The following is a 24,814-nucleotide window of genomic DNA, read 5'->3' on the forward strand; positions in this document are numbered from 1 at the left end:
TGGCTTCTCCGCCCACTTGAGAGACAGATCAGCCCAGCCAGCGAGCTGAGTCTCTAAGGCTGCCACCAGGAAAAGTGGTGTCACCTGGGTCGTGTCCAGGCACGGCTTTGCTAAGGGTGTTCTTGAACCAACGTAAAAGGAATTGAGTCTTAATCGTCATTCTCACCTATTTTTTTGTTAAAATATTTTAAGTTTATTTTATTTTTTTTAATATATTTTATTGATTTTTTACAGAGAGGAAGGGAGAGGGATAGAGAGCTAGAAACATCGATGAGAGAGAAACATTGACAGCTGCCTCGTGCACACCCCCTACCGGGGATGTGCCCGCAACCAATGTACATGCCCTTGACCGGAATCGAACCTGGGACCTTTCAGTCCGCAGACCGACGCTCTATTCACCGAGCCAAACCGGTTTCGGCAATATATTTTAAATTGATTTTAGAGAGGAAGAAAGAGAGAGAGAAACATCAGTGATGAGAGAGAATCATTGATTGCCTGCCTTAGGCATGCTTCCTACTGGGGCTCAAGCCTGCAGCCTTGGCATGTGCCCTGACAGGGAATTGAACCGTGACCACCTGGTTCATATGTCAATGCTCAACCACTGAGCCACGCCAGTCGGGCTATTCTTATTTTTTTATTACTCCCTTCTGACTTTGATTTTGTATGAGATTACAAATGTAGAAAATTCATATACCCATTTGCAGAAATGTGTCTTTTAAAATTTTAAAATATTTGCATGCTAAGGCAAAAATATATATTTCAATCAGCCATGATCACAGTTACTTACTGAACTCTGCGGGCATGGTAGTACATGGGTAGCAAACTTGGACCTGCTCTCAGGAAGCTTATAGTCTATTTAGGAGCTGAAAGATATACTCTAAAATGTCAGGGACATCGAGAGGCAACAATAAGAGATGAACGAGGGTGGCATATGCATAAGTGATGTTTTTCATGGCCTGTGCACTTTTTTCCAGGGTCTTTTTCCTCTGAGAGCACGAATGTGTTGCCATTATGCCCCTGCAGAATTTAGCCAGAAGAGGAGAGGACCAGAGCACATGGGATTCCATTATCAAACGTTGTTGTTTTGTCTGATGCGCAAGCCCATGAGTTAAACAGTCATCCTTGGCTCGCCTTTGTCAAAGCTCTCTGTGCATCTCTGATCTTTGCGAATAGGGGGTGTTGTCTTTTACTTTCTACATTATGCACAAGTAAAATATAGGAACCCAAGTGTGCATCCTCAGAAAATGCAAATAATGATCCCCCCCATCACCATCCAAAAATAAAGTAAAAGTAGTTACACTTTTAGAGTGCACACTCATGATGCGAAGCAAGAGGTTCTGACGTTTCGTGTAATTGAGTTATAAACAGGAAAACGATCAGCCCCTGCTGCTCGCTGCCCCGTGGATGCGCGTGGATGTGTGAATTGTCTCCGTGTGTGCTCTGTGTGCTCCAGGTCCCCCACCGGGCGATGAATCACCAAGGTGTGTACTGGTCTGACGGTCCTAGAAAGTATCAAGACGGAAAGCCGAACCCAGGGAATGGCATTTCCCTTAGTTCCTGGAGATCTCTAATTGCCAAGCCCTCACCTCTGTCTCATGCAAAAATATGCATTTGTACCCAACTGGCATGGCTCAGTGGTTGAATGTTGACTTATGGACCAGGAGGTCACAGTTTGATTCACGGTTCAATTCAAGGTTAGGGCACATGTCCAGGTTGTGGCTTGATTCCCAATAGGGGGTGTGCAGGAAGCAGCCAATCAATGACTCTCTCATCATTGATGTTTCTATCTCTCTCTCTCCCTTCCTCTCTGAAATCAATAAAAATACATATATTTTTAAAAGTAGGCATTTAACAAGCAACTTCACTGAAAACCAGACAGAGCGACATTCCAGGCCTGGTGAACTTCAGTTGCTCTGTTCCTGTGTCGTCACACTGATTCTATTTATCTTCTCCTCCAGGTCACGTGGAAGCCCCCGCTCATCCAGAATGGAGACGTGCTTAGCTACGAGATCCGTATGCCCGACCCTCACGTCACAATAATGAATGTCACTCCTGCCGTGTTAAGCCACGTCATCACTGGTCTGACTCCTTTCACTGATTACTCGGTCAGCATCGTGGCTTGCTCAGGGGGGCTTGGGCATCTAGGAGGATGCACAGAGAGTTCTCCTACCCACGTGACAACTCACCCCTCCCCACCTCAAGGTGTTCAGCCGCTGTCCGTGGTCCCACTCAGTGAATCGTATGCTAGGGCTTCTTGGCAGCCACCATCCAGGCCAAATGGACCTGATTTGAGGTAAGAAAAAGGGACTTTGGATTTTGTGCTTTGGATTTTGCTGTGGGCTCATCTCTCCAGGAAGGAAGGAAGGAAGCTGTAACTCATGTATGAACATAGAATCAATTCCTTACTGGCTCTCCCCCACTCATAAATCTCATACAATTGCATATTATGTATCCTGACTTAGACAGAACCATACAAGTTCATCAAGATAGAAACCTATTAATTTTTAAAATATGTTTTTATTGATTTGAAGAGAGAAGAGTGGAGAAGGATAGAGAGATAGAAACATCGATGAGAGAGAAATGTCGATCTGCTGCCTCCTACTGGGGATTGAGCCTGCAACCCGGGCATGTGCCTTGACTGGGAATTGAACCAGCAACCTCTTGGTTCATGGATTGATGCTCAACCACTGAGCCACACCGGCTGGGCTATATTCTAATTTTGTGAAGAACTAAAAACCCTTGAAACAACAACTATTATTCTCCAATGATTCTTGACATAATCCTTCCCTTGATTTTTCAGAGTGTATTTTTATTATATGTCAGGAAAACTTGATGCATGTTCTAAAGGATACATTTACACAAATGTGTCTCAAAATCCCAAAGCCAGCACATAATTCTTTGGTATGTTGTTACTACCTGGAAACCTATAGAGAATGTGGTCAGGGGCACAGATAAGAAGAAAGAAAAGAGTGGTTCTGAAGTGGCTTGACCCTTAGCCAAGATTGTGGAGTTGATAATATTATCACTTTATAAAGTAATGACAGTTGAAGTCTTAGAAAATCATGAACTTTATAAGCATTTTCTATTTCTGCTTTGTGTGAAACTGGCAGGAAAATCTTGGCAAACCTGACATGTAAGAAATCTTAAAATGTGACCATTCTCACTAATAGCAGAAAAGTGCAAATGTAGTTGATGGTTTCAAAATAATTGACTATTTGAAACTCGAGTCAGGAAAAAATAATTTCAAAAACACACACACTGTAATCATAAATGAAGATGTGTTCTTTACATTTACGCACACATCACATACTCATCCCACAAAACACCTGAATTTTGGCAATAACATGAGTTGAGATAATCCCAATGTTTCTGCTTGTCTTTTGCTTTAGATATGAGCTTCTGAGACGTAAAATCCAGCAGCCACTTGCATCAAATCCCCCAGAAGATTTAAATCTGTGGCACAATATTTACTCAGGAACCCAGCGGTTTTATGAAGATAAGGGTCTTAGCAGGTGAGATTACAAAACTATGAAAACAAGTGCTAGCATTGAGCTCAGAGCATGTTGAATAGTTAAGTATCGTCGCGTCTTCACTGTGTGCGCATGTTATCAGTTACGCAGCGAAACGCATTTGGTCGTTATCTGCCCCGTTAGTCATAGGGCTGAAACAGACAGCCTGCTTCACGTTTGTGTCTTAAAATGAGCCTTTTGAACTCGAACTTGGGGTAACTGACTGCCTCTGTCACAGCTCCAGCAAGACATGAAAACCTAAGATTCAGAGGAACTTGGCAATCTTGAACATATATGAAACTGGGGTAACAGTGGGCACTCGTCAGCTGTGTGCTGTTTCTGGAGAATAATTGTTATACATCGTTACTACAGTCCACAGACATTATTTTGTTAACAAGCTGGGCACTTGAAAGAATTCAGTCTAGAGTTGGGAGAAATGAGGAGTAGCCAGCAGGCGATGTCAGAAGGGGATTGATTGCACAGATGAGCGGGGAGACGTGGGTGCTGTTCCATCCTGTGAGAGAACTGGCTTGGTGACCTTAGGCAAGTCCCTTACTTTCTCTGGCTTTCCTTCTGTTGTCTATGAAATGAGGAGATCCAATGGGACTAGATGATTTCTACCCCTTCATGAGTCCAAGCAACATAATTAAATTTTAAAGCACCACAGGTATTCCTTTAAGAAAACGTTGCAGACACGTTTTCTATGAGGTTACTTCTGTAGACTCAGCACTGAGTAATTCTACTTGAATACTGTTTAGAGCACCGGCCCGGTGTCCCACCGCCTCCTCACCTGGCCTCTGTGCTCGGTCCACATTAGCATTTCTCCTGGCACAGCTCACATGCACCCCTCACTCCCAGCTGCTCCCATTGCTGTCATCTCCCTGACTGAGTGATCACCCTTTGGGTCTTGAACTAGAAGTTCCCTTATTGGACTTCCCCGCCCTTGCTCCTCCTGGACTGAATCAGCTGAAATATCCATCCATTCATTCCTTTATCTAAATTATCTACTCAGTAAGTAAACAGATTAAAAAACCATCATCTAAACTGAACCTGGTTTTCTACTTCACTTGAATAATAGCAACTGAACCTTGAGAGGAGTATGGTTCTAGAAATAAGATTTTAATTTATATTATGTTTTACAAGGAAAAACGCCATAGTCATGTTTATAATGCAACAAGTTTACCATTTTCTGTGTGTTGGTAAAGGGAGGGGCTTGAGGATGGTTTCAACAAATAAATCATTTAGGGAATAACTCCTGTGACAGTCCGGAATTTCTCAATTGACCTTCAAACAATTGGTTTTACTAGTTACAGTATAGACTCAATATGTTAGTTCACTCTTCAGATTTCAAGAACTGTTTCCTACAGGGTTTGAAATGGTACATTTTTCAAGACAAACGTAGGGAACACAATATTTTGAGAAGAAGTTGATATCCATAAGTTTTGCATGAGTATATGAAGCCCGTTAATCTAGCATTTTTCTTTTAAAAGTATTTTTTTATTATTAGCTAAGTGGAATGTCCCATCCTATATAATAAAAGCCTAATATGCAAATCAACCCACTGGCGGAACCACTGGCTGCTATGACGCACTGACCACCAGGGGGCTGACGCTCAATGCAGGAGCTGCCCCCAGCCCATAAGCCCCAACCCGGCCTAGGCAGTTGTCAGCAAGGGCCCCCTGATTGCCCCACTAGTCACCCCGCAGAGGGAGGTGACTGGTGGTAGCGGCGGGGGGTGGGGCCGGTGAGGGGGCAGCACCAGGCCGGCCAAGGTGAACCCCCCAATCACCTCGTCGGTCGCCCCGCAGATTGGCCCTGATCGCCAGCCAGTCCTAAGGACCCTACCCATGCACGAATTTCATGCACTGGGCCTCTAGTATGATAATAACAATCAACATCTAAGTCCATCTCAAAAACCAATATACCTGAAGTGACTTTAAAAACACTGTAAGCACACTAACACAATTCTTTTTAAATGTAAAGTGATATATACATGAACTGACATATAGAGTCATGGGTCTGTATACTTGCATAAAGATTAGGTTTTAGGTACAATGAAAACAGTGTAAGGAAGTATTTTATCTAAGATTTCAAGATGCTATTTCTTTAAATTTTAACTTCACCAGGAAAAGTAAGAAAATGCTAAAGACAAATGCATGACGTCAAGTAAGATGCCTACTGATTTCTCATTTAAATAAAACCATGGTTGGTGGTGAGAACTTAATATTAGAAATGAGGAAACTGGAGACTCACTTAGTCATCTTAACTAGTTGTGTACTCTTAGGCAAAGCCACTTACCTTCGAAAGGCCTCAGTTTTCTTATCTGTAAAGTGTGGCAGCTAATTTTATTATTTGAAGCAGAGAAGCTCTAAAGCTATCTCTAAAATTATAATATCACTTTGAAAACGGGCATTGTAATTACACATACCTATGTGACCTACATTTCTTTTACGCAGGCATAAATTGTGCATTTCACCATTCCTAAATTATAATGAAATAGCTTTGTGTATCACTGGAAGAAATAAGGACTTACAGAATTTATTTACAATTCACCTATTTAGTGCCATCTGGTGCCGTTAATTTCACTTATAGAAAAGAGCCAAAAAATGACTCACTTTAAAGTCATAAAGATTAGTTAATATATAATATCAGGTATATAGAAGAAAAATTCAAATTTTGTAGGAGATTAGGCACCCTGACCTTAGCTAAATTTCTTTTAAGCCATGTTGTGGAGTAAAACACAATTAAAAGTGTTTTACTCAGGGGGAGAGCTAATGAAGCCGAGGTCTCGGGTTCAATTCCCATGTGAGCCATTAGCTTCGTTTCATTCGATTGTCACAGACTTAATACCCTCTTAACCCCAACTCCCCATCCTTCCAATTCCTACTAGTGGTGACACAGGAAATCTGGCGAGACTGTTTGGATGTGTAAGTAAAAATCCATCCCCTCCACTAGAAAAATACCTCAAGTTTAACCCCTGTGATATGCCAAGACGGGGCAGATCAGGTTATCAACGATCGGCATTACTGCTGTCATCGCTATGATGGTTAGAAGAGCAGGCTCTGGGATCTGACTGTCCAGGTTTGAATTTGTAATCCCCCGCCTACTACCTTGACGACTTAAACAAATGATTTAACTCCTTGAGCCTTACTTTCCTCCTTTTCAAAATAGGTCTCATCATAGCACTTTCTAGTAATTGTGAGGAACTAATGAGTTAGTACATGTAGAAACATTCTAACACACATTAAATAGTCAATAAATACTATTATTACTACTTCTCACGCGTCTTAGTCATGTAGACTATTTATCACTTGCTAAAAATCCTAAGTAACCCTGTTGCCTTTGGCTCAGTGGATAGAGCATCGACCCTCTTACTGATGGGTCCCGGGTTCAATTCCAGTCAAGGATCGGTGGCTTGACTCATCCATTTAATGTGTGACTTGGAAAGTCCCCATCACAGCCTCAGGCTTCCTCCGCCTACAAAGCAAGATTCCGTTTCCACAGGGTTAACTCAAGTTACTATCGTCCCACGAAGGCAGAATAGGGCTCACTGTGGCCAGACTCTCAGCCAGCGGGGGATGTTGCTCACTTCCGTCCCAGTTAGGATTTAACTTAAGGATTGATCTCTCTGCCAGTGAGATGTGGGGCAAGAAGCATAGGTATAGGAAGAGGATGGTGAGGAGAGATTCTGATATTTGAAAGTGGATGAGTTTCCCAAAAGGGGAGCGTGAAACTCTAGATGGAATGCAGATAGAAAACTGGCCAGATTTGCACCTGCAACTTGAATGGGTCTTAATCCTCATCACTTCCCAAAACAGTGAGAGGGGGAGACGATAAGCCACGCTGGTTTTTACTAGCCGTCTGTGCTTAGTGGTCCTAATAAAGTATTTTCCTGAGACTTTGGTTAAGGCTCAAGAGTTAAAAAAAATAAGGATTTGTGTGTGTGTGTGGGGGAGGGGTTGTTGTTGTTGTGTGTTTTTTTTTGTGTGTGTGTAGAAAAAGAAGATAATGTATATTGTTAAGAGGAAAAAGAAAATTGTGCATTTTGTGCAGAAAAATCCTGTATTTTGTGAGGAACAAGGAAATTGTGTTTTGTTTCCTGTAAAAGAGAAATTTATATGGGTCTCTTCTACAAACCTTGCAGGTTCACCACGTATGCGTATAAAGTTTTTGTCCACAACAGCGTGGGTTTTACGCCCAGCCAGGAAGCGACGGTGACGACGTGGGCTGGCCTGCCGCAGAGAGGAGCCAGGGGCTCGGTGACTGTCCTCAACCACTCGGCCCTGGACGTGCGGTGGGACAAACCAAGTAAGCACGCTGCTCGCCGTGTGTTTACTTCCCCTTAACACGTGGGTGCCACCGTGAATTTGAAATGAACAGGTTCCAAAGCCAACACAGCAAAAGCTGAGGTCCCTGTGCTGTTCCTCAGAGGCCGACTCTCTCCTCCTCCTCCATCCTCCTGGGCCTTCTCTCCCTTGCGCTGTCCCTTTTGGGTTGGACTGTGGTGTCCAGCAGCTGTGATGGGAATGCCCGGGTGTTCATTGGGAACAGCATCCCATTGTATGTGCACTTCCCCGCAGAGAACTCGGCCCCGCATCTCGTCACTCGTGCTGTATTAGCGAGAGCCGGTTCCCAGGGTGGCGGTAATGGGAGTGAGTTTTCCCAGTGTGTCATCCTCAGCCCTGGTTGTAGGCAGGATTCCAGCCCGAGACAGGAAAGACAGCCTGGCTGTCAGCCAGGACGTGCTCAGTGACACAGGGCCCACCCTGGCCCCATTCGGATCACCTCTGCGCAGGCCATTGGGAGAGTTTGCAGATGGATCCAGTCTTCCCCTGCAACTTTAGAAACTGCAGTAGCTGAAATTTCAGATCTCCTTGGTCGGTCGAGGAGCATTTAAGAGCTCACCTTTAATTCACCGTGATCCATTATCTCCACCAGAAAATAACAAAAATGCCCAGCCAGTGTGGTTCAGTGGTTGAGTGTCGACCTATGAAGCAGGAGGTCATTGTTCGATTCCCTGTCAGAGCACATGCCCGGGTTGTAGGCTCGGTCTCTAGTAGGGGGTGTGCAGGAGGCATCCAATCAAGGATTCTCTCATCTTTGATGTTTCTGTCTCTCCCTCCCTTCCTCTCTGAAATCAATAAAAATATATTTTAAAAAGCAATACTGTATCTATCATATCATAGATATATGTATTATAATCATTCCTATAAGCATTAGTTCAAATCCGGCAAGTAATTGAATCAAAACTTGCTAGAATGTTACCAAATATTGAGAAATATCGGACTTGCAAAGCCCCAATTCAACTATATGTTTAACGCAAGAAAACTGCACCCACTTGGGTTGTCATCTGCTCTAATACAGAAAGGTGTGACATGACTCCCCGTTGGGATTCTGATCCAGTCTTGGGTTTTGTTAAAGCCTAAGAGGAGACACACTTTCCATTTCATTTTAGAACCTCTGTGTGAATCTGCCCCAATGTTGTATCAGTTGTGAATTGAAACCAGTATCAGATGACATTCATTGTAAATTAAAATTAGTACCGGTTATGTTGATCTGCGATGCCAGTAACACCCATTTTTGCAAAAGACTATCCTTCTAGGTTTATAAGGTCTTACGTGTCCCTTCTATTGGGATCTTAAGCCATTTAAATGGAAGAATGTCCGTCAGTTGACACTTATGACACCCTCTGAGACACCTCTGGGAAAAATACACAGTTTTTATCTGGAGCTGGAGTCTCATGGACAGTAGAATATATTTTCTCTCATCTCCCTCTTCCTCTCTAGTTCCTTCCCTTCCTGGTCCATCTTAAGTGCCTCCTCATAAAGGCAGGCACCCCGTGCCCCAGCTGACATTTGGACGCTTCTGTTGGGGTCCGGCTGCTGAATTTCCCACCTGTAGGCCCCTGGTGTTATAACCGCAGGCCTGAGGAGAGCCTGCTTATAAAAACTGACAGGCCTAATAGATCTGACGCAGCTCGCTGAGGTTTCATTACCTGGTTCATCCGCACCTCTGACCTTCGGGAGGTAGGTAATGCAATCTGTGATATTCCCACTCACACCGTAGACATGTTTCAGGTAACTGTTTGTGGGCACCAAGGTTAACTCGTGGAGGCGGGTCAGTGATGGGAAGGATCGTTGCATAATCATTTTCCTCCCTATGCAGCCTACTCTCCTAAGGACATTAACTAGTCACGCCTCTGGGCAAGGGCCGCCTACTTCTTGCAATCTTAATAATTGTTCTCTTGCCCGGCTGGCATAGCTCAGTGGTTGAGCATTGACCTATGAACCAGGAGGTGACAGTTCATTTCCCAGTGAGGGCATGTGCCCGGGTTGTGGGCTCTATCCCCAGTAGGGGGTGTGCAGGAGACGGCCAATCAATGATTCTCTCTCATCATTGTTTTTATCTCTCTTTCCCTCTCTCCCTTTCTTTCTGAAGTCAATAAAAATATTTTTTAATTGCAACCATAAGGAAGGTTCCATATGCTTTCTTTCATCCATTCTAGGAGTAGCAAATCATAGTGTTTATTCTGTCTTTTTCCCCCTGAGGCCCTTTTAGGTCAGCCACATTGAAGGTGTTGTGTGTTTATCGTTAACAGCTTTTCAAGACCTACAAGGTGACGTTGAGTATTATACGCTTTTTTGGAGTTCTGCTACCTCAAATGAATCTCTGAAAATCCTCCCGGATGTAAACGCTCATGTCATTGGCCACTTAAGTCCAAACACGGAGTATCGGATTTTGATCTCTGTCTTCAACGGCATCCACAGCATCACCAGCGATGTCCTCTACGCAACCACTTGCGATGGGGGTGAGTCCAGGTTTCAAGGGATGCTCGCTGGGCTTCAGGGATGCGAGTGAAATTGATTGATTCTTGCCGAGGCTGAGATCAGTCATCCCTCCATTATAAAATTTCCGGTGTTGGAGGGAAGGGGGTCAGGGCTAAAATCTTAAGTGCTTGCTGTCATCGAGTGGCAGATCAATAAGCGGTCCCATTGAGACAGCAGCCCCGGGCTCTCATAATGGGACATTAGCCCCGTTTGTTCCTGTCCTTTTCCGTGGATGCTTAGTTTGGAGCCGAGTTCCCATCAATAAACGGTGACATTTAGAGACTTCCCCCCCCCCCAAAGATTTGCTCTCAGGAACAGTATGCTTTTCAACGTTGCAGCCAAGCCCAGCGAGGGCCCTCCCTGAGTCACCAGAAATGGTGGGTGGAAGTTCAGCCCCTGAGAAAAATTGCCTGTGACTCACTCCGCAGCCAGCTAGCGAGGGGGAGGACGCAGAGAAAAGCAACTTGTGCATCTGAAATGAGTTCGGAATGGTCTTTCTAATCTTTTTGGCTTTATAAAGTCTCATTATAAACATTATAATATCATTACCTCCCAAGCAAGTGTTCCAGGTCATTAGGAGAGCATTTTAAGTGAGGAACCCATTTCCCTCGGAGGAGGCAAAGGTCGGCACCTTTTGTTTATAAAATAGAATGGATCACAAGGACAATTTTTCAGCCAGTTAAGATGGGTTCTTAAGATAAAAATAGGTCTCCGCATAGTTATTTCTGACACGCTCGAATAATTGTGTAATTTAACGCCAAGCAAGATTTTTTTTTTCTCATGCTGGATTTCATCATTACCTATGGTAATCAACATTCAAAATCATTTACATAATGACAATATTGCATTATCGCTTCATATTGCTTGAGTTACAAGCTAGTCACAGCAAATGATTTTTCACGTCCCACCAGCCTCGATGTATTTGAGTTTTATTTTTTGCTTAAGGAGCGAATTTTCTTCTGTCCTCCCCGCCCGCCCCCCCAACCCTCTTCCTGGGAGACACGAAGTGAAGGGATGGGAGAGGCGACAAATAATAGCTCTGTGTTAGTGGTGCAGATGGGTGAATCATTTATCATCGTACCCCACTGGTCACAGAGCATCGAAGATTAGCACTACGCCGGTGGTGGAAAGCCTTTTACCACCAATTCTCACGGTTTCTAACTGAGAGTATAATAGGCCTGTGATAACTTCATCAGTGGAGAGCCGATAAGCAACGCCCCCTTCGCGGAACCCGAACACTCATCTGCATGCGCTCTAATAAGTGCTTTTGCAGAGACAGCTGGAGTTTATTCCATTTTTCCCCTTTAATTCCAGAGCCTCGGGGCATGCCTCCTCCAGAGGTTGTCATCGTCAACAGCACAGCTGTACGTGTCATCTGGTCGTCGCCTTCCAGCCCAAACGGCGTCGTCACTGAATATTCCGTCTATGTAAACAGCCGGCTCCACAGGACCGGAATGGACGGGCCCGGGTCCCTCCTCCTCCCAGGGCTGTCTCCCTTCACCGTCTATGACATTCAGGTGCGAACATTGCTGGTTGATCGTCAAGCTCGTGGGTATGTTACATAAAAGACGTCGGGTTGTGTCTCCAAGTGTATACCTTCCATCTTGGTTACAGGTGATGTGTTTGGTAGAGAAGGAGAGAGAAAAGAGGGAAGTTGATCGGGGTTAAATCTGTGCACGGTGGGCAAACAGGTGAGTCCCTAGAGAGAAGAGAGTGATGATAATATGGGAAAAAGTGTGATGAGGACAGTGACAGTTATTGTTACTAATTCCCCCATGATTTCCATGACTTCACCCGAGTTATCTTAGCATTTGTAAGAATGAGAAAAAATACTGACATATTTCTCCAAAGTCAAAATTAAGAACTTCTGGAGAGATTCATTCGAATACCTCTAAGTTGTTTAGAACTTAAAGTATACTTTATATTTAGAGGACAAGGCGATAGGGTATATGAAAGCCCAAATGAGGTATCTCCTATCTTACCAACTCAGTCAGATTCCCTGATTTCTCTGACCCTCAGTTTGCAAACAAATGAAAATGGAATTGTGAGGACTCAGTGAAGTTATTGCTGCAAGTACCCATCATCATATATTTGGCACGTATCATTTCCATAATAAATTCAGTTGAGTTGATTTTGAGTTACCTCATTATGCACAGAGTCAAATGTTCCCTAATATGTATGAAGTTTTATTGTCATTAATTCCATTACCAGAAGGTATATTTTCAGTTCCTCTGCCTTTAGGTGATTTGGGGCTTAATTGGACGGCCTTGGTAGTGTTTAAATATCTACTAGATATCACCTCAAAATACTCTATGGCATCAATGAATGGAAGTCACTTAGCATTGGGAAAGGAACAGTTAGTTCCTCTTTGGTTTATCCTTGAATTGAGAACAGAGTGATGTCATTTCTTGGATGTTCCAGTCTCAATCTTTTGTACATTCAATTCTCTCTCCTCCTCTTGCTGAACGTGTTCTTTTGTTTTAATAATGCTTGATGGACCCAATTTTTAAACCCTCCTCGGTTTTTATTCATCTGAGGGGGTCAGAATTAAAAAAGTAAATGATGATTTTCTCTTGGGATTAAGGTAAAAATACAATTGCAGCTGGATCAAATGGATATAAAATAGCTCAGCCATATTGGAAGGCTTCTCTAGGTCTTGTGTGTTTTTTTGTTTTTCATTAGACATTCGCATTTAGGCCATTTGTTGGAAAGTGTCAGAACTTCCAGAAGGTACCATTATTATACTACCTGGTTATAGCTCTTGAGAGCAGTATACAGTGATGGCTATTATGTTTGCAAACTGTCCCCTAGGCATCTTCCCTCCCTCACCTGGGCTCCGAATAGATCGATATGTCTGGCTCTTTCCGAATGGTTGGAAAGAGGGACTACACATCACCATTTAAGTCACTAAATCAATTGTCCTGAGCCCACTTCTGCACTCTATTCTTGCACTCCATGACTTGTCCCTCTGGAGTCAATTAACACCAAAAATTAATATTTAATTAACCCCGACAGGCTGTTAAGAGATTCATATGACATGAAGGTGGGTGAGATTCAGTCATTGACAATCTGGATTTTGAAAATAATTGGATCCACGCTTTTCTAAATTACTATTTGCAGGTCGAAGTCTGCACAAAATATGCCTGTGTGAAAAGCAATGGAACCCAGGTCACCACCATGGAAGACACTCCAAGCGATATGCCAACACCCACAATTCATAGCATCACTTCGAGGTACACATTTTTTTGTCATTCAATCTAAAGAACTGATCATAAACAATGAAAATCAAAATACAAGCTATCATCCCAGTCATGACAATGTCATTTAAGAAGTTGCTATCTGTGTGTGTGTAGAGTGAATTTTTGACATTATTTGGTTGATCCTCAATGGGCACATCCCATGACATTGAAGCTTTGATGTCCCTGTCCCTGTTTGCCCAGCTTTACTTCTCTTTATTTAGTAACCTGTGAACAAAACGCTGAGAGCATGAAAGAGTGTCTTTATTTCAATGTGTCCTTCAGTGAATCCTTTTGTGAGACACGGAACGCAATTTTAATTAGAATGACTCCCTTCTGACTGAAGCTCTTTGAAAATATTAGACTTCCCTCTATCAGATTGCCCCAAAGCTACAAATATCTGTAAAATAAATGGGGGAGATAATGTTTGGATAACCATTACCAATTTTATCAGGTTTGGGGTAGAATCCTTTTGGTTTTTTTTTGTAGGCTTTTGTTGTTGAGAAATGGCTGTAAGTTTAAAGTGCGTCTCTTTTCAATTCAAAATTAGCAATAACAAAAATACTAAAAAGGAGATTTAACATGATTTCCCAATTCCAGTGAGATAGCAGTTGTTCATTCCTCTATATCAAGTGGAGACGAGAAATAGAAGTCTGGGCACTTTTCACATCGTACAGGGGTGGGCAAAAGTAGGCTTACAATTATGAGTACGCAAAACACACAGTTTATTCTTGTATTATTATTTACTCATTATTGTATTATTTTTCATATGAACAACTGTAAACCTACTTTTGCTCCAGCCAAATGAATTACCCTTCACACACACACACACACACACACACACACACACACACACTCACACACGTACACATACCACATACACATACGCTGAATAAAATAACCTATTCTAACATATTTCAGTTCTGAAGGATTCCTTTAAAGCATAGTAAAAATTTTAGGTCGTTTTAAAAATAAGTTAAAAATGCCTGTGCTAATTTGGGGGGACAAGTGATTAAAAGTAATTAGAAAAACCCAGGTAATTGGGTTCTTAGCTGTTCAAGGCAAAATCATATCTCTTCCTAAGGCACAACTTCTCTCAGACACATAAGAGATAACTATCTGATTGGTGGTGTGTTAATTAATTGATAACCTCCTCAGCAGATTTCCCCCAACTTTCCAGAGGATTGCTTACTGTCCAGGGGGAAAATGGTCAAGTTAAATGGACACTGGAGACCTTTATTCTTTCAGCAAACACATCTGTGGCTACAATCATGAAAGAGGCAAACGTAATGCAAAGAAGAATAAGGCATGGTTCTAAATTTTCACAGTTCCAACCTACTGTGGGAGACACTGTGCTAAACAAATGTTTTCAGGACAATGTGAAAACCCGCAACAGAAATTCACAAGGTGCAAGAAATGTGTAAAGAGAAAAATACCAAACTCTACCCACGATCATCAGTAAAGGCATCATGGAAGATGTGATATTTGAGTTCGGTCATGAAGAATTAGAGTGAGGGGTGGGGGCGAAGATTGTCAAATTCCTAGCCTGTTAGCACCCCCATGACTCAAACCCAGGTGAATGGCACAATGGAATGTAGCTTAGATTGCATATTATATGGAACTAAACATAATATGTAAGCTTTGTTAGAAATTTAACAAATGCTCATATGGGTGTCTGTCTCTAGAATATTTTCTTTGCTTTAAGGAGATTCTTGCAGATGATAACTGAGGGAAAATATTTTGTAGTTGTGGTTGATGATTGCTTATCCCCAAACATATTAAATTGATGGCAGAAAACATTAGGAAGGATATTAAACAACCGAACAAGGAAAATGACAGCGCAGATAACAGAAGAGAGATTTGGACACAATTCTGGAAGCAGTGTTTGGCAGGGAGAGGCAAATGATTGTTCAGTGGAGAAATAGACAACCAGAGTGTTGGTTGGCAGAGGAGGATAATGACATAAAACAAGCTAATTTGCACTGCAGGGAACCCTGGTGTCTGAGGTCTTGCAAGCTTTGAGGCTTGTGAAGATGGGAAAGATTGGATAAGGTTGAAAGCTGAAATCCTGGGATTAGCTGAAATTCTGATGAAAAAGTGGTTGGAAACTATAATTACTCTGGGTTCTCCAGAGAAACAAAACCAAAAGTGAAGACTCAGGAAAGCTTTGGACCAAGTTCAAGTCCAGCGGTTTGAGACTCGGAGGAGCTGATGGTGGAAATCCTAGCCCAGGCCTGGGAGTGGAGAACTGATGGCTTAGCTCAAGGGGTTGAGCAGATGGACGGAATTCTCCCTTCCTCCACCTTTTCGTTCTATTCAGCCCCTCCGCTGATTGAGTGATGCCCACCTACTTGAGGAGAGCTACCTTCTTTAAGGAATCCACCAATTCAGATGCTAATCTCGCCAGAAACAACCTGAAATACCCAGAAAGACGGTTTAGCCAAATATCGCGGTACCTTGTGGCCCAGGCAAGTTGACATATAAAATGAACCGTCACAGAATTCAAGGTTTAGACTTCTATATTATGCACCCAGGTGTCAGTTTCTCTTCCTCCATGTGGCATAGTCCACCTCCCAAAGATCAGAAGTGTATATTCTCTAGAGCAGTGGTCGGCAAACTGCGGCTCGCGAGCCACATGCGGCTCTTTGGCCCCTTGAGTGTGGCACTTCAACAAAATACCATGGCCTGGGCGAGTCTATTTTGAAGAAGTGGCATTAGAAGAAGTTTAAGTTTAAAAAATTTGGCTCTCAAAAGAAATTTCAACTGTTGTACTGTTGATATTTGGCTCTGTTGGCTAATGAGTTTGCCGACCACTGCTCTAGAGAATAAAGAACAGAGGTGCTTTGGGTTCAGGGCTCCCAAGCACAGTGGAAAGCTCGAGTAGAGGCCAAGGTGAAAACTTGATAAAGAGGAAGTATCTAGTCATAAATGCCCCGACAGGAAATTGGACATTCTTCTCTAGAAAAGCTTGCATGGCCCAAAATAAAATATTTCCAGGATTTTGCAGGTGGGATCCCCTAATGGAAAAGACATTCACAGGGAAGCATATCAATCTGCAAACCCCACTTGTATATAGAGCTTTGGTTCAGCTTTTTTGGTACGTAGCTCTCAAAGATTAAATGGACCAAAATAAAAGAAGAGAAATAATTCAGTAAACACAGAGGTAATGTTAAATAGGAAAAAAGTATAATAGCCTCAAAGAGATACAAAAAGATTATCTATTTATGGAACAAAAATTTACTTGGATAAAAAATATAAAGTGGAAATTAAAAGTGTAACAGCTGAATTAAAATTTTGGAAGAAACAGGAAAGTCTCTAAAAGTGCAAGAAAAAGCAAAGATGTCAAGAAAAAGAAAGTAATTATTGAGGAAATTTGGAAAAAATTTCCAGGATATCTAGTATATGGATAATAAGAGTTCTAGGAGAGAGAGCAGGAAAAAGGGGGGGAAATAAATGATAAGAAAATATTCCAGAACTAAACATACCAGCAAGCAGATGAAGAGTCTGTAGGTATCAGCATAACCGCTGAAAAAAAGAGCCACATAAAAAGCCCCAGCCTAACTGATTTGGTTCCGTGAATAGAGCGTTGGCCTGCAGACTGAAGGGTCCCAGGTTCAATTCCGGTCAAGGGCATGTACCTTGGTTGCAGGCACATCCCCAGTACAGAGTGTGCAGAAGGCAACTGATCGATGTTTCTAACTCTCTATCCCTCTCCCTTCCTTTCTGTAAAAAAATCAATAAAATATATTTTTTAAAGAGCCCCATAGAGGGACATTGTCTGGAAATTTCCAAATCAAGAATTTCCTGGAAGATAACACAGAGCATTGGAGTTTGAATAATATTGTCCATCTTCTAAACAGCAGCATTCATGGCCAAAATACAATGCCTCCAAATTCTGAATTAAAAAGAAACCGATATTTCATCCTATCATTCCATACTCAATCAAATGTCACTTACATTTGGGCTTAGAATAAAAGCAGTTTGAGACTTAGTGAAGAGAAAAAGGTAAAAACTGACAAGGATGTGAAGAGAACCCCCTAGTTTCAACAATGAATTAAGCTTCTGGAAAGATCATGGGTTTCCTGCATTTGCTTACTTATTTTTTATTATTCTATTGCATTTTACAATCTATTTTTAATTTACACAGAGTAAAATATACTCTTTTTTTGCTCCACCTTCTATGAGTTTTGACAAATGCGTGGAGTTGTGTAAATACTACCGCAGTCGAGAGATAACAGAGTTCACGTCCAAATACTCCTTCACTCTACACTGTTTATAGAAAACCTCTCCGTGAAATTTTAACAGCACATCAGCCTGTTGGATTGCACATCTGGGGTACGTGATCTTTGCCTTTGGCCTTTCACACCTGGCTTTTGACAACATCTTCAGTCCAAGCACTTACACGTGTTTTCCTCTTACATGGAAACCAGTGATGCCTTAGCACACATGTAAAGATCAGATGAACCCTTCTCATTCCCTGACCGCCTCCTCCAGTAACACACTGTTTCTGCGTCACAGTTTCCATCCTTGTCATATTGTCATCAGCTGCTTCTGGATCCCCAAAGAATACTAACTACTGATCGATAGCCCGGACATGTCTGGCCATGGCCTACACGTGCCCTGGGTAGTTCATTTATTTGCCTTGGTGGATTGGTTAGAGTGGAATTTAATCAGTAGCTGATTCATTAATTCTGGTCCAATGCGATGAACGGACACACCGCTTCAGATGAAAAGAGCTGACCAGCTCTGGCTTTGACTGAAATATGACAAGCGCTGTAGCCGACAGCTTCCCTGGGCACTGGGCTGCCTCTGAAGTTTACTTATTTATGCTCCATGAATGCCTACGATAAGGACAAGCATAAACAAGGAAGAGATTTTACTACGTTACTGCTCGTATTTCAAAATGCATGATTTCCAGGCACGAGGCTCAAGGGAGAGTAGAGAGAAGGCAGACGGTGTCTCTGGCTGCCTCTAATTGGAACCATGGCAGTGTTTTCCCCAGTTCCACATCAGTTCGGGGCTGTATTATTGATGAGAAGTCTGGGGTGTAATGTCTTTGGAGCATTCACAAATAATTGTTTAAAAATTTGCCTCGAGCTACTGAATGATATAAATGATAGTTGCACACACCAACTTTGCAGGCGTCTTTATGGTAGCAGCTCAGCCTGGGTGTCTCCAAGTGAAGGCTGAACACCTGTCCTTACTTAAAAATCCCCTTGTCTGTCCAAGGAACTCAGCCTGAGGTTGAAGAAGGCATGAGAGGTTGTAGCTTGTAGAGGAAGATGCTTCCCCTTTGTGCCTCACCAAATTTGAGGTGAAACTTTGAAACTTCTATATTTTCATGGCATTGAATATCAATGAATCTTCTGTATCCTTAATTTTCCTCCCTGATTTTTTTAGGGGATAACAACTTGAATGCTGAATTCAAAATTTTACTATTAAAAATATTAATCCACCTCTTTTTTCTTTTCTTAGTAAGCAGAATATTGGTCTGTAGATGTAGAATGTCCAATCACTGCTCCTTTACCCATATTGTCAATATCCTCTCTCACGGCAATGTATACAATGGCAAATGGCTTTTAATTTGGACTGGAATTTTCTGCTCAATTCTTGAAAGGGTGTGGGAAGAACTCTTGAGAGAGACAGTTTGGAGGGTGTTTTGTATTGTACAGATCAAATCAATAGTCATAATTGCTTTGAGTAAATTTTATTGTTGTGATGGCCAATGAGTTCTGATGGTCAAACTCATTGCTTGGTGAGGAGATGTAACAGAATACTGAGCTCATTCTTGGGACTCTGGCCCCACGAATTCCTTTTCTTCGCCTGCCTCTCTATCCCAGACTCCTTCTGATTTCTCTGCTTCCTGTGGCCCCCATAGAAGAAGCTCACTGACTGAGGTCACCTCTGTGCAACTCTCAGCAAAATCCAGTTCTCCCTTCTAATGAACTTTGACCCCCAGCTCTCTGAACACGCATTGGTTCCTTTCATTGGTTCCTTTCATCGGTTCCATTCCAAATCCACTCTTTAATTGGGGGTCTCCTCAACAGAATCTCAGGGATGTCCTTCCTCCATTTCAAATCGTCACTCAAAAAGATCTCTCAATATCGCTCTCATTGCCTCTAATGAGAAACGTGGAGGGGTTGAACCCATGACTCCTTGATCATTTATCTTTATCTACCTGACTCAGATTCTCCAAAGCAAAACTGTTCATGGCACTGCTGAAAATAGAGGTGGTCTCATTTCACTTACACCGTGCAAGGAAGTGTGATGGCATGGTGTTCTACACGTGTTTTCTAGACTTCACTAATTCACTGGCCTTTGTGGATAAGTCAGACCCTGGAATGTCACTCACACATAGTCTTTTCTGTTGTTGACTATGCAGTGAATACAAAAGAGGTATCTGCAAAATGGGAAATGAATTTGGGGAGTTGGATAAAGACCGCAGAATAAGAACGGTGGCCATACAAGTCACCTATGAAACTGCTCTTACACTTGACATTTCCACTCTACAGTCTTAGTAGTGAATGTGTTCTGTTTGCACCCTCAAAATGAAATAATAACTTTCTTTCTTTAAAAGCAGTCTATTAAAATGTCAGGGTTTATCATGATTGCTGCTTTTTAATGTTTGGGCTTAATTGAATTCCTGATAGGGTCCAGTAATTTGGTCTGTAATGATATATATCTCCTTAAAATGAAAAATATGACAAAAATACTTATTTTACACAATGACAGAAAAGTGGCTAACAGTTATTTGTGAGATTTTTATTGTAAGATCTTTAAATTATACGGACTAATAAGTTCATATGCTCTTTTTAAAAAATACATTTTTTATTGATTTCAGAGAGTAACAGAGAGATAGAAACATCAATGGAATTAGTAAATAGTTATGATTGGAAATTCTACAACTGCACAAGTAGAGTTAATTTTGAATGTCAGCATTCCACCCTTTAAAAAAAAAAAAAAGCAATAAGAACAAATAATTTTATTACCAGGAGGTCACAGATTTGATTCCTGGTCAGGGTACATGCCCAGGTTGGGGGCTTGATCCCCAGTGGGGGGGCATGCAGGAGTCAGCCAATCAATGACTCTCTCTCATCATTGATGTTTGTATCTCTCTCTCCCTTTCCCTTCCTCTTTGAAGTCAATAAAAATATATTAAAATAAAGTTTTTATTGGTTCTCCAAAAATGTGATATGGTAGTAGCATATATGAGTATATATGTTAACATATACATATTCTCTTGCTGCAGCTTTTTGATTAGGAAGTTAACAGATGTAAACCTGTAGAACAACCTGGAAGATAAGTTGGAAAGTACGTGAGGTTGATGGCAGCAATGGTGAGTGTTGTCTTTGCAGAAGTATTAATTATTCTCTCTGTTACAGAGCCCTTCACATTGACTGGACGCCCCCAGGGAAGCCAAACGGCATCATTCTGGGATATGCTGTCTTACGGAAATCATGGTCCCCATGCCCTAGGACCCAGAAAGCTCACGGCGGTGAGCTCTGCAAGGCAGTGATGTGTCAAAAGCTGGAAACTACCTGTGGACACAGGTGCTATGATCCTGAGGCGAAGGTAACTCTCTTCAGGCCCGTCCGTGTAATCTGTTTTTCTCACCGAGCACTCCAGGTGAAATCACTTGCTTCTTAAGCCATGATTTATCATGATCGGTATGTCCCCCAGTCTATCAGGAGACCCCACGGCAAGGAAAGGAAGCTTATCAAAACCCTGCCATCCTCCCGAGCGTTGTAGCCTTCTCATTTTTCAACGTCTTTTACAGGAAATATTAGTTTATTGAAATAATAAGGATCCTCCTGAATGTGTATTTGATGGAGTGACTTGAATTTTTTTTTTTTTTTACGACAAATCCATTCAGCGACAAGTGGGTGTTTGTGTACATGACACTGATGAGTCACTGTGAGCAGGGCCTTTCAAGGTTTGTCAGAAATATTTTAAAATTATGGCCATTTGCAGATTAATGTTCCTGTTAGTTGCAGTTTAGGAATCAGATCAATAGCACAGCCAGACAGAGGAGTTTGTAAATGGCTTTTATTGACAAACGATGCAGAAAATTCTCAGTCTGAAGGTAGGATTTCTTAGAATGAAAGAGCGTTCCTATTTATCAGCAGCATCACCCCTTCAATGACGGAAGCGATCACTACATCCAAAAGATTCACTACAAAAGGGCGCAGTAATTAAGAACGTGAGTTTTTGCAGCAGTGTGGATAAAACAAATTACTAAGCTGACGCTGGCTCAGTAGTAGTCATCATCTAAGAAAAGTTATAAAACAGGCGGTTACAAACTAACCTTTGTTATGCTTAGTCTCCAAAATTGTCATTCTGACCAAGTTTTACCTCATTTCAGGCTATTGGTTGTGTGTTGGATTCTCAGAGCTACCTGACCCACCACAGGGATAGGCTGAATTTAAGACTTTGAATTTATTTGCTCTTTCATAACTTTTCCAAAATCAATGAAGCACTAAGCTAGTGGCCCTTCGGAAAACTGGGAGATCCCACCTTCTTCTGCTCCTGTATTGAGCTTGACTCAGAGATTGGTGCAAGCTTACAAGAAGCAGTGAGCGAAAGGGAAAGGAACACCTTGTACAGAGTGGTGGATTGGGCTGTCACAGGAAGGCTCTATCCAGTTCACATAACGTGCCAAGTATAGATTCCGAGGCTACAGTTCAGGGTTTCATTTGTTCTACATACCAGGAGACTATCAGTTTCTCAGACCTCCAGTGCATGCAATTAATTATTTGATTGTTCAAGCACATAATTTCTTCCACAGCTCCTGGAGAAAACACACATGGTTAAAAGGGCTTGTCGAAATTAATTTCCATATAAATGTCTCTTTTTAATGTGACATATATATATACACACACACACATACACATATATACAGATATATGTGTATGTGTGTGTGTGTATATATATATATGTAAATGTTGAACTCTTAAGATCCCCTTGTCTGAAGATTGGGTTCATAAATACGTGATCATAATAATTATAAGAAAAATGCCATTTATTTTTTAACAAAAGAAAAAGAAAGATCAATGAGAGTCAGGTTTCCATAGGTGTGGAATTAAAATAAACAACCATTAAAATAAAAACATATACATGAAGGAAATAGTTCATTTATAATTCTAAATCATCTTTCCATTGGAAGCACTGACATTCAAAATGTCATTCATGTTTATGGAATATTCTGATAGAGCACAAAGCATGGTTGAAGGCTCAAAAGCTACATTATATCAACTAGCATTTAGGACCCGAATAATGCTGGGAAAAGGTGTGTTTCAGTGTTTGAATTTTTATCAAACATATGCTGTATTTGGTCTCTTAGCAATGTCTGTTAGAAAATGATGATGTCACAGGAGATAAGGTGGTATAATAGTCTTAATTAACTGATATTCCTTTAAACTTGGCTCCCGACCTTCAGGTTTGCTGTGCCGGTGTGCTCCATGACGCTCAGCCCGGACACCAGTGCTGTGAGGAGAAGTATATCCCTTTGGTTCTGAATTCAACAGGAGTGTGCTGTGGCGGCCGCATACAACAGGCACAGCCAGACCACCACTGCTGCTCGGGCTATTACGTTCGAGTTCTGCCAGGTGAGGGTTGTCTCAGGGATACCTGGTCATCCTGGGAACCAGAAAAAGCAAACACCTCCCCCGAAGACATGCAGTCACTCACACATAGCCAATGGCCGGCTTGAAACATCTTTTCTTTTTTAAATATATTTTTATTGATTTCAGAAAGGAAGAGAGAGAAACATCAGTGATGAGAGAGAATCATTGACCAGCTGCCTCCTGCATACCCACTTCTGGGGATTGAGCCGGCAAGCCGGGCATGTGCCCTGACCTGGAGTCGAACCATGACCTCCTGGTTCATAGGTTGATGCTCAACCTGGTTCACTGAGCCACGCTGGCTGGGCACCATAGCTTTTTAAATGACTGTTCCAGAAATCTGAAACTCTTATTACTGCTATTGTCGGTTACTTTTTTATCATGGAAAAGCCATTGAGAACAACTTTTTGTTTCCCTGCCACCTAACTTGAATGCCTGCCTTCTTTAAGGGCCCAGAACTAGAGATGGGAGAGAGAAAAGAAAGGTGTGTGTTTGGATGCCCAAAAAAATGCTGAGTGCTCTGAGACATTTAGTTCAACATAAAATCTATGCCAGTTACCTAGTTCATTCGATGCTGTTCAGTGTCCCTTGTGTTTGGTGTACTTATATCCATCAAAGGTGTGTAAAATGAAAAATTATCTCATCTAGTATCTCTGTGAAACACTGGACCAAAAAGGGAAGGTGAAAGATCAAATACGATGCAAGTTTATTTAAGGCTGAGGTCCTCGATTCTTCATAACTGTCCCTTAAAGTTGATAGAAAAATCTGTCTTTGAAGCAGGACTATTATTCTGATTCTCACCAAAAAAAAAAAAAAAAGTGCTTTCATAATTAAATAACTTAATCAACTAGATTTTCCAAGTAAGAAAACAGGATGTGATGGGAATAGAATTTTGTAGATTTCAGTGTCAGCTTCCGTGTACTGCAAACCACAATATGAGCAACTAATCCAACCCTGCCAAAGGCTTTGGGATACATTACACTGAAGGAGTTTTCAACTATAGTTCCTATCTCCCCTCCCCTGAATAATATCCTTAAAATTGTAATTACGTAGATGAGAGAGAAATTTTCTGTTCTCCCAGCCTTCAAACCAAAAGATCATAATAGGCTTTGGTCTAAGTTTAGCATAAAACTACATGGTAGTGTTTTCATTTCTAAGTCGAATTAAAATGTTTGCTGTTATTTGCTATTAACTGTTCAAACTCTGAAAAATATCCTCTATCCCTTAAAATTGATAAAAAAAAAAAAATACTTGGTTGCATCTACCACAGCTATGCACACGTAGGAGACTTCTCATTTCTAACACAGAGTGGCAGATTTCAAGCTAAGACAACAGTCTAGGTTTGTTCTATTTCCAAATAAAATGTGACATACTTTTCCTAAGAATGGGATAAATCCTGGAAGCCCAATGATTATTTATTAATATTATACAAAACTTTTTAATTTTTAGAACAAGATCTTTTAAAACCTCCGTGATCTAGACATCGACACAGGCTCACTCAGACCTCACGCATTTGGGTATCTACCAGATGTTGAACAAGGCCCACATCCTTTTAAATCCTCCCTTTTTCATAATATTAGACTGTCTGTACCATGATGTCTAGAGAAAAAAACACACACCAT

At 41.7% G+C, this 24,814-nt stretch overlaps 1 protein-coding gene across 1 annotated transcript in view; it reads left to right on the forward strand.

The window, feature by feature from the left end:
* The window catches only part of USH2A (usherin), a 407,070-nt gene that overhangs the window by 270,687 nt on the left and 111,569 nt on the right, over positions 1 to 24,814 (forward strand). The window contains exons 41-48 of the mRNA XM_054712927.1: positions 1,959 to 2,293; positions 3,390 to 3,512; positions 7,654 to 7,817; positions 10,108 to 10,317; positions 11,651 to 11,853; positions 13,457 to 13,569; positions 20,955 to 21,144; positions 23,009 to 23,177. Of these exons, the coding sequence (XP_054568902.1) occupies positions 1,959 to 2,293; positions 3,390 to 3,512; positions 7,654 to 7,817; positions 10,108 to 10,317; positions 11,651 to 11,853; positions 13,457 to 13,569; positions 20,955 to 21,144; positions 23,009 to 23,177 (1,507 nt within the window). The remainder of the gene's footprint in view (positions 1 to 1,958; positions 2,294 to 3,389; positions 3,513 to 7,653; positions 7,818 to 10,107; positions 10,318 to 11,650; positions 11,854 to 13,456; positions 13,570 to 20,954; positions 21,145 to 23,008; positions 23,178 to 24,814) is intronic.

The sequence above is a fragment of the Eptesicus fuscus genome, chromosome 24 (genome assembly GCF_027574615.1).
Source record: "Eptesicus fuscus isolate TK198812 chromosome 24, DD_ASM_mEF_20220401, whole genome shotgun sequence".
In the NCBI taxonomy this organism is placed as follows: domain Eukaryota; kingdom Metazoa; phylum Chordata; class Mammalia; order Chiroptera; family Vespertilionidae; genus Eptesicus; species Eptesicus fuscus.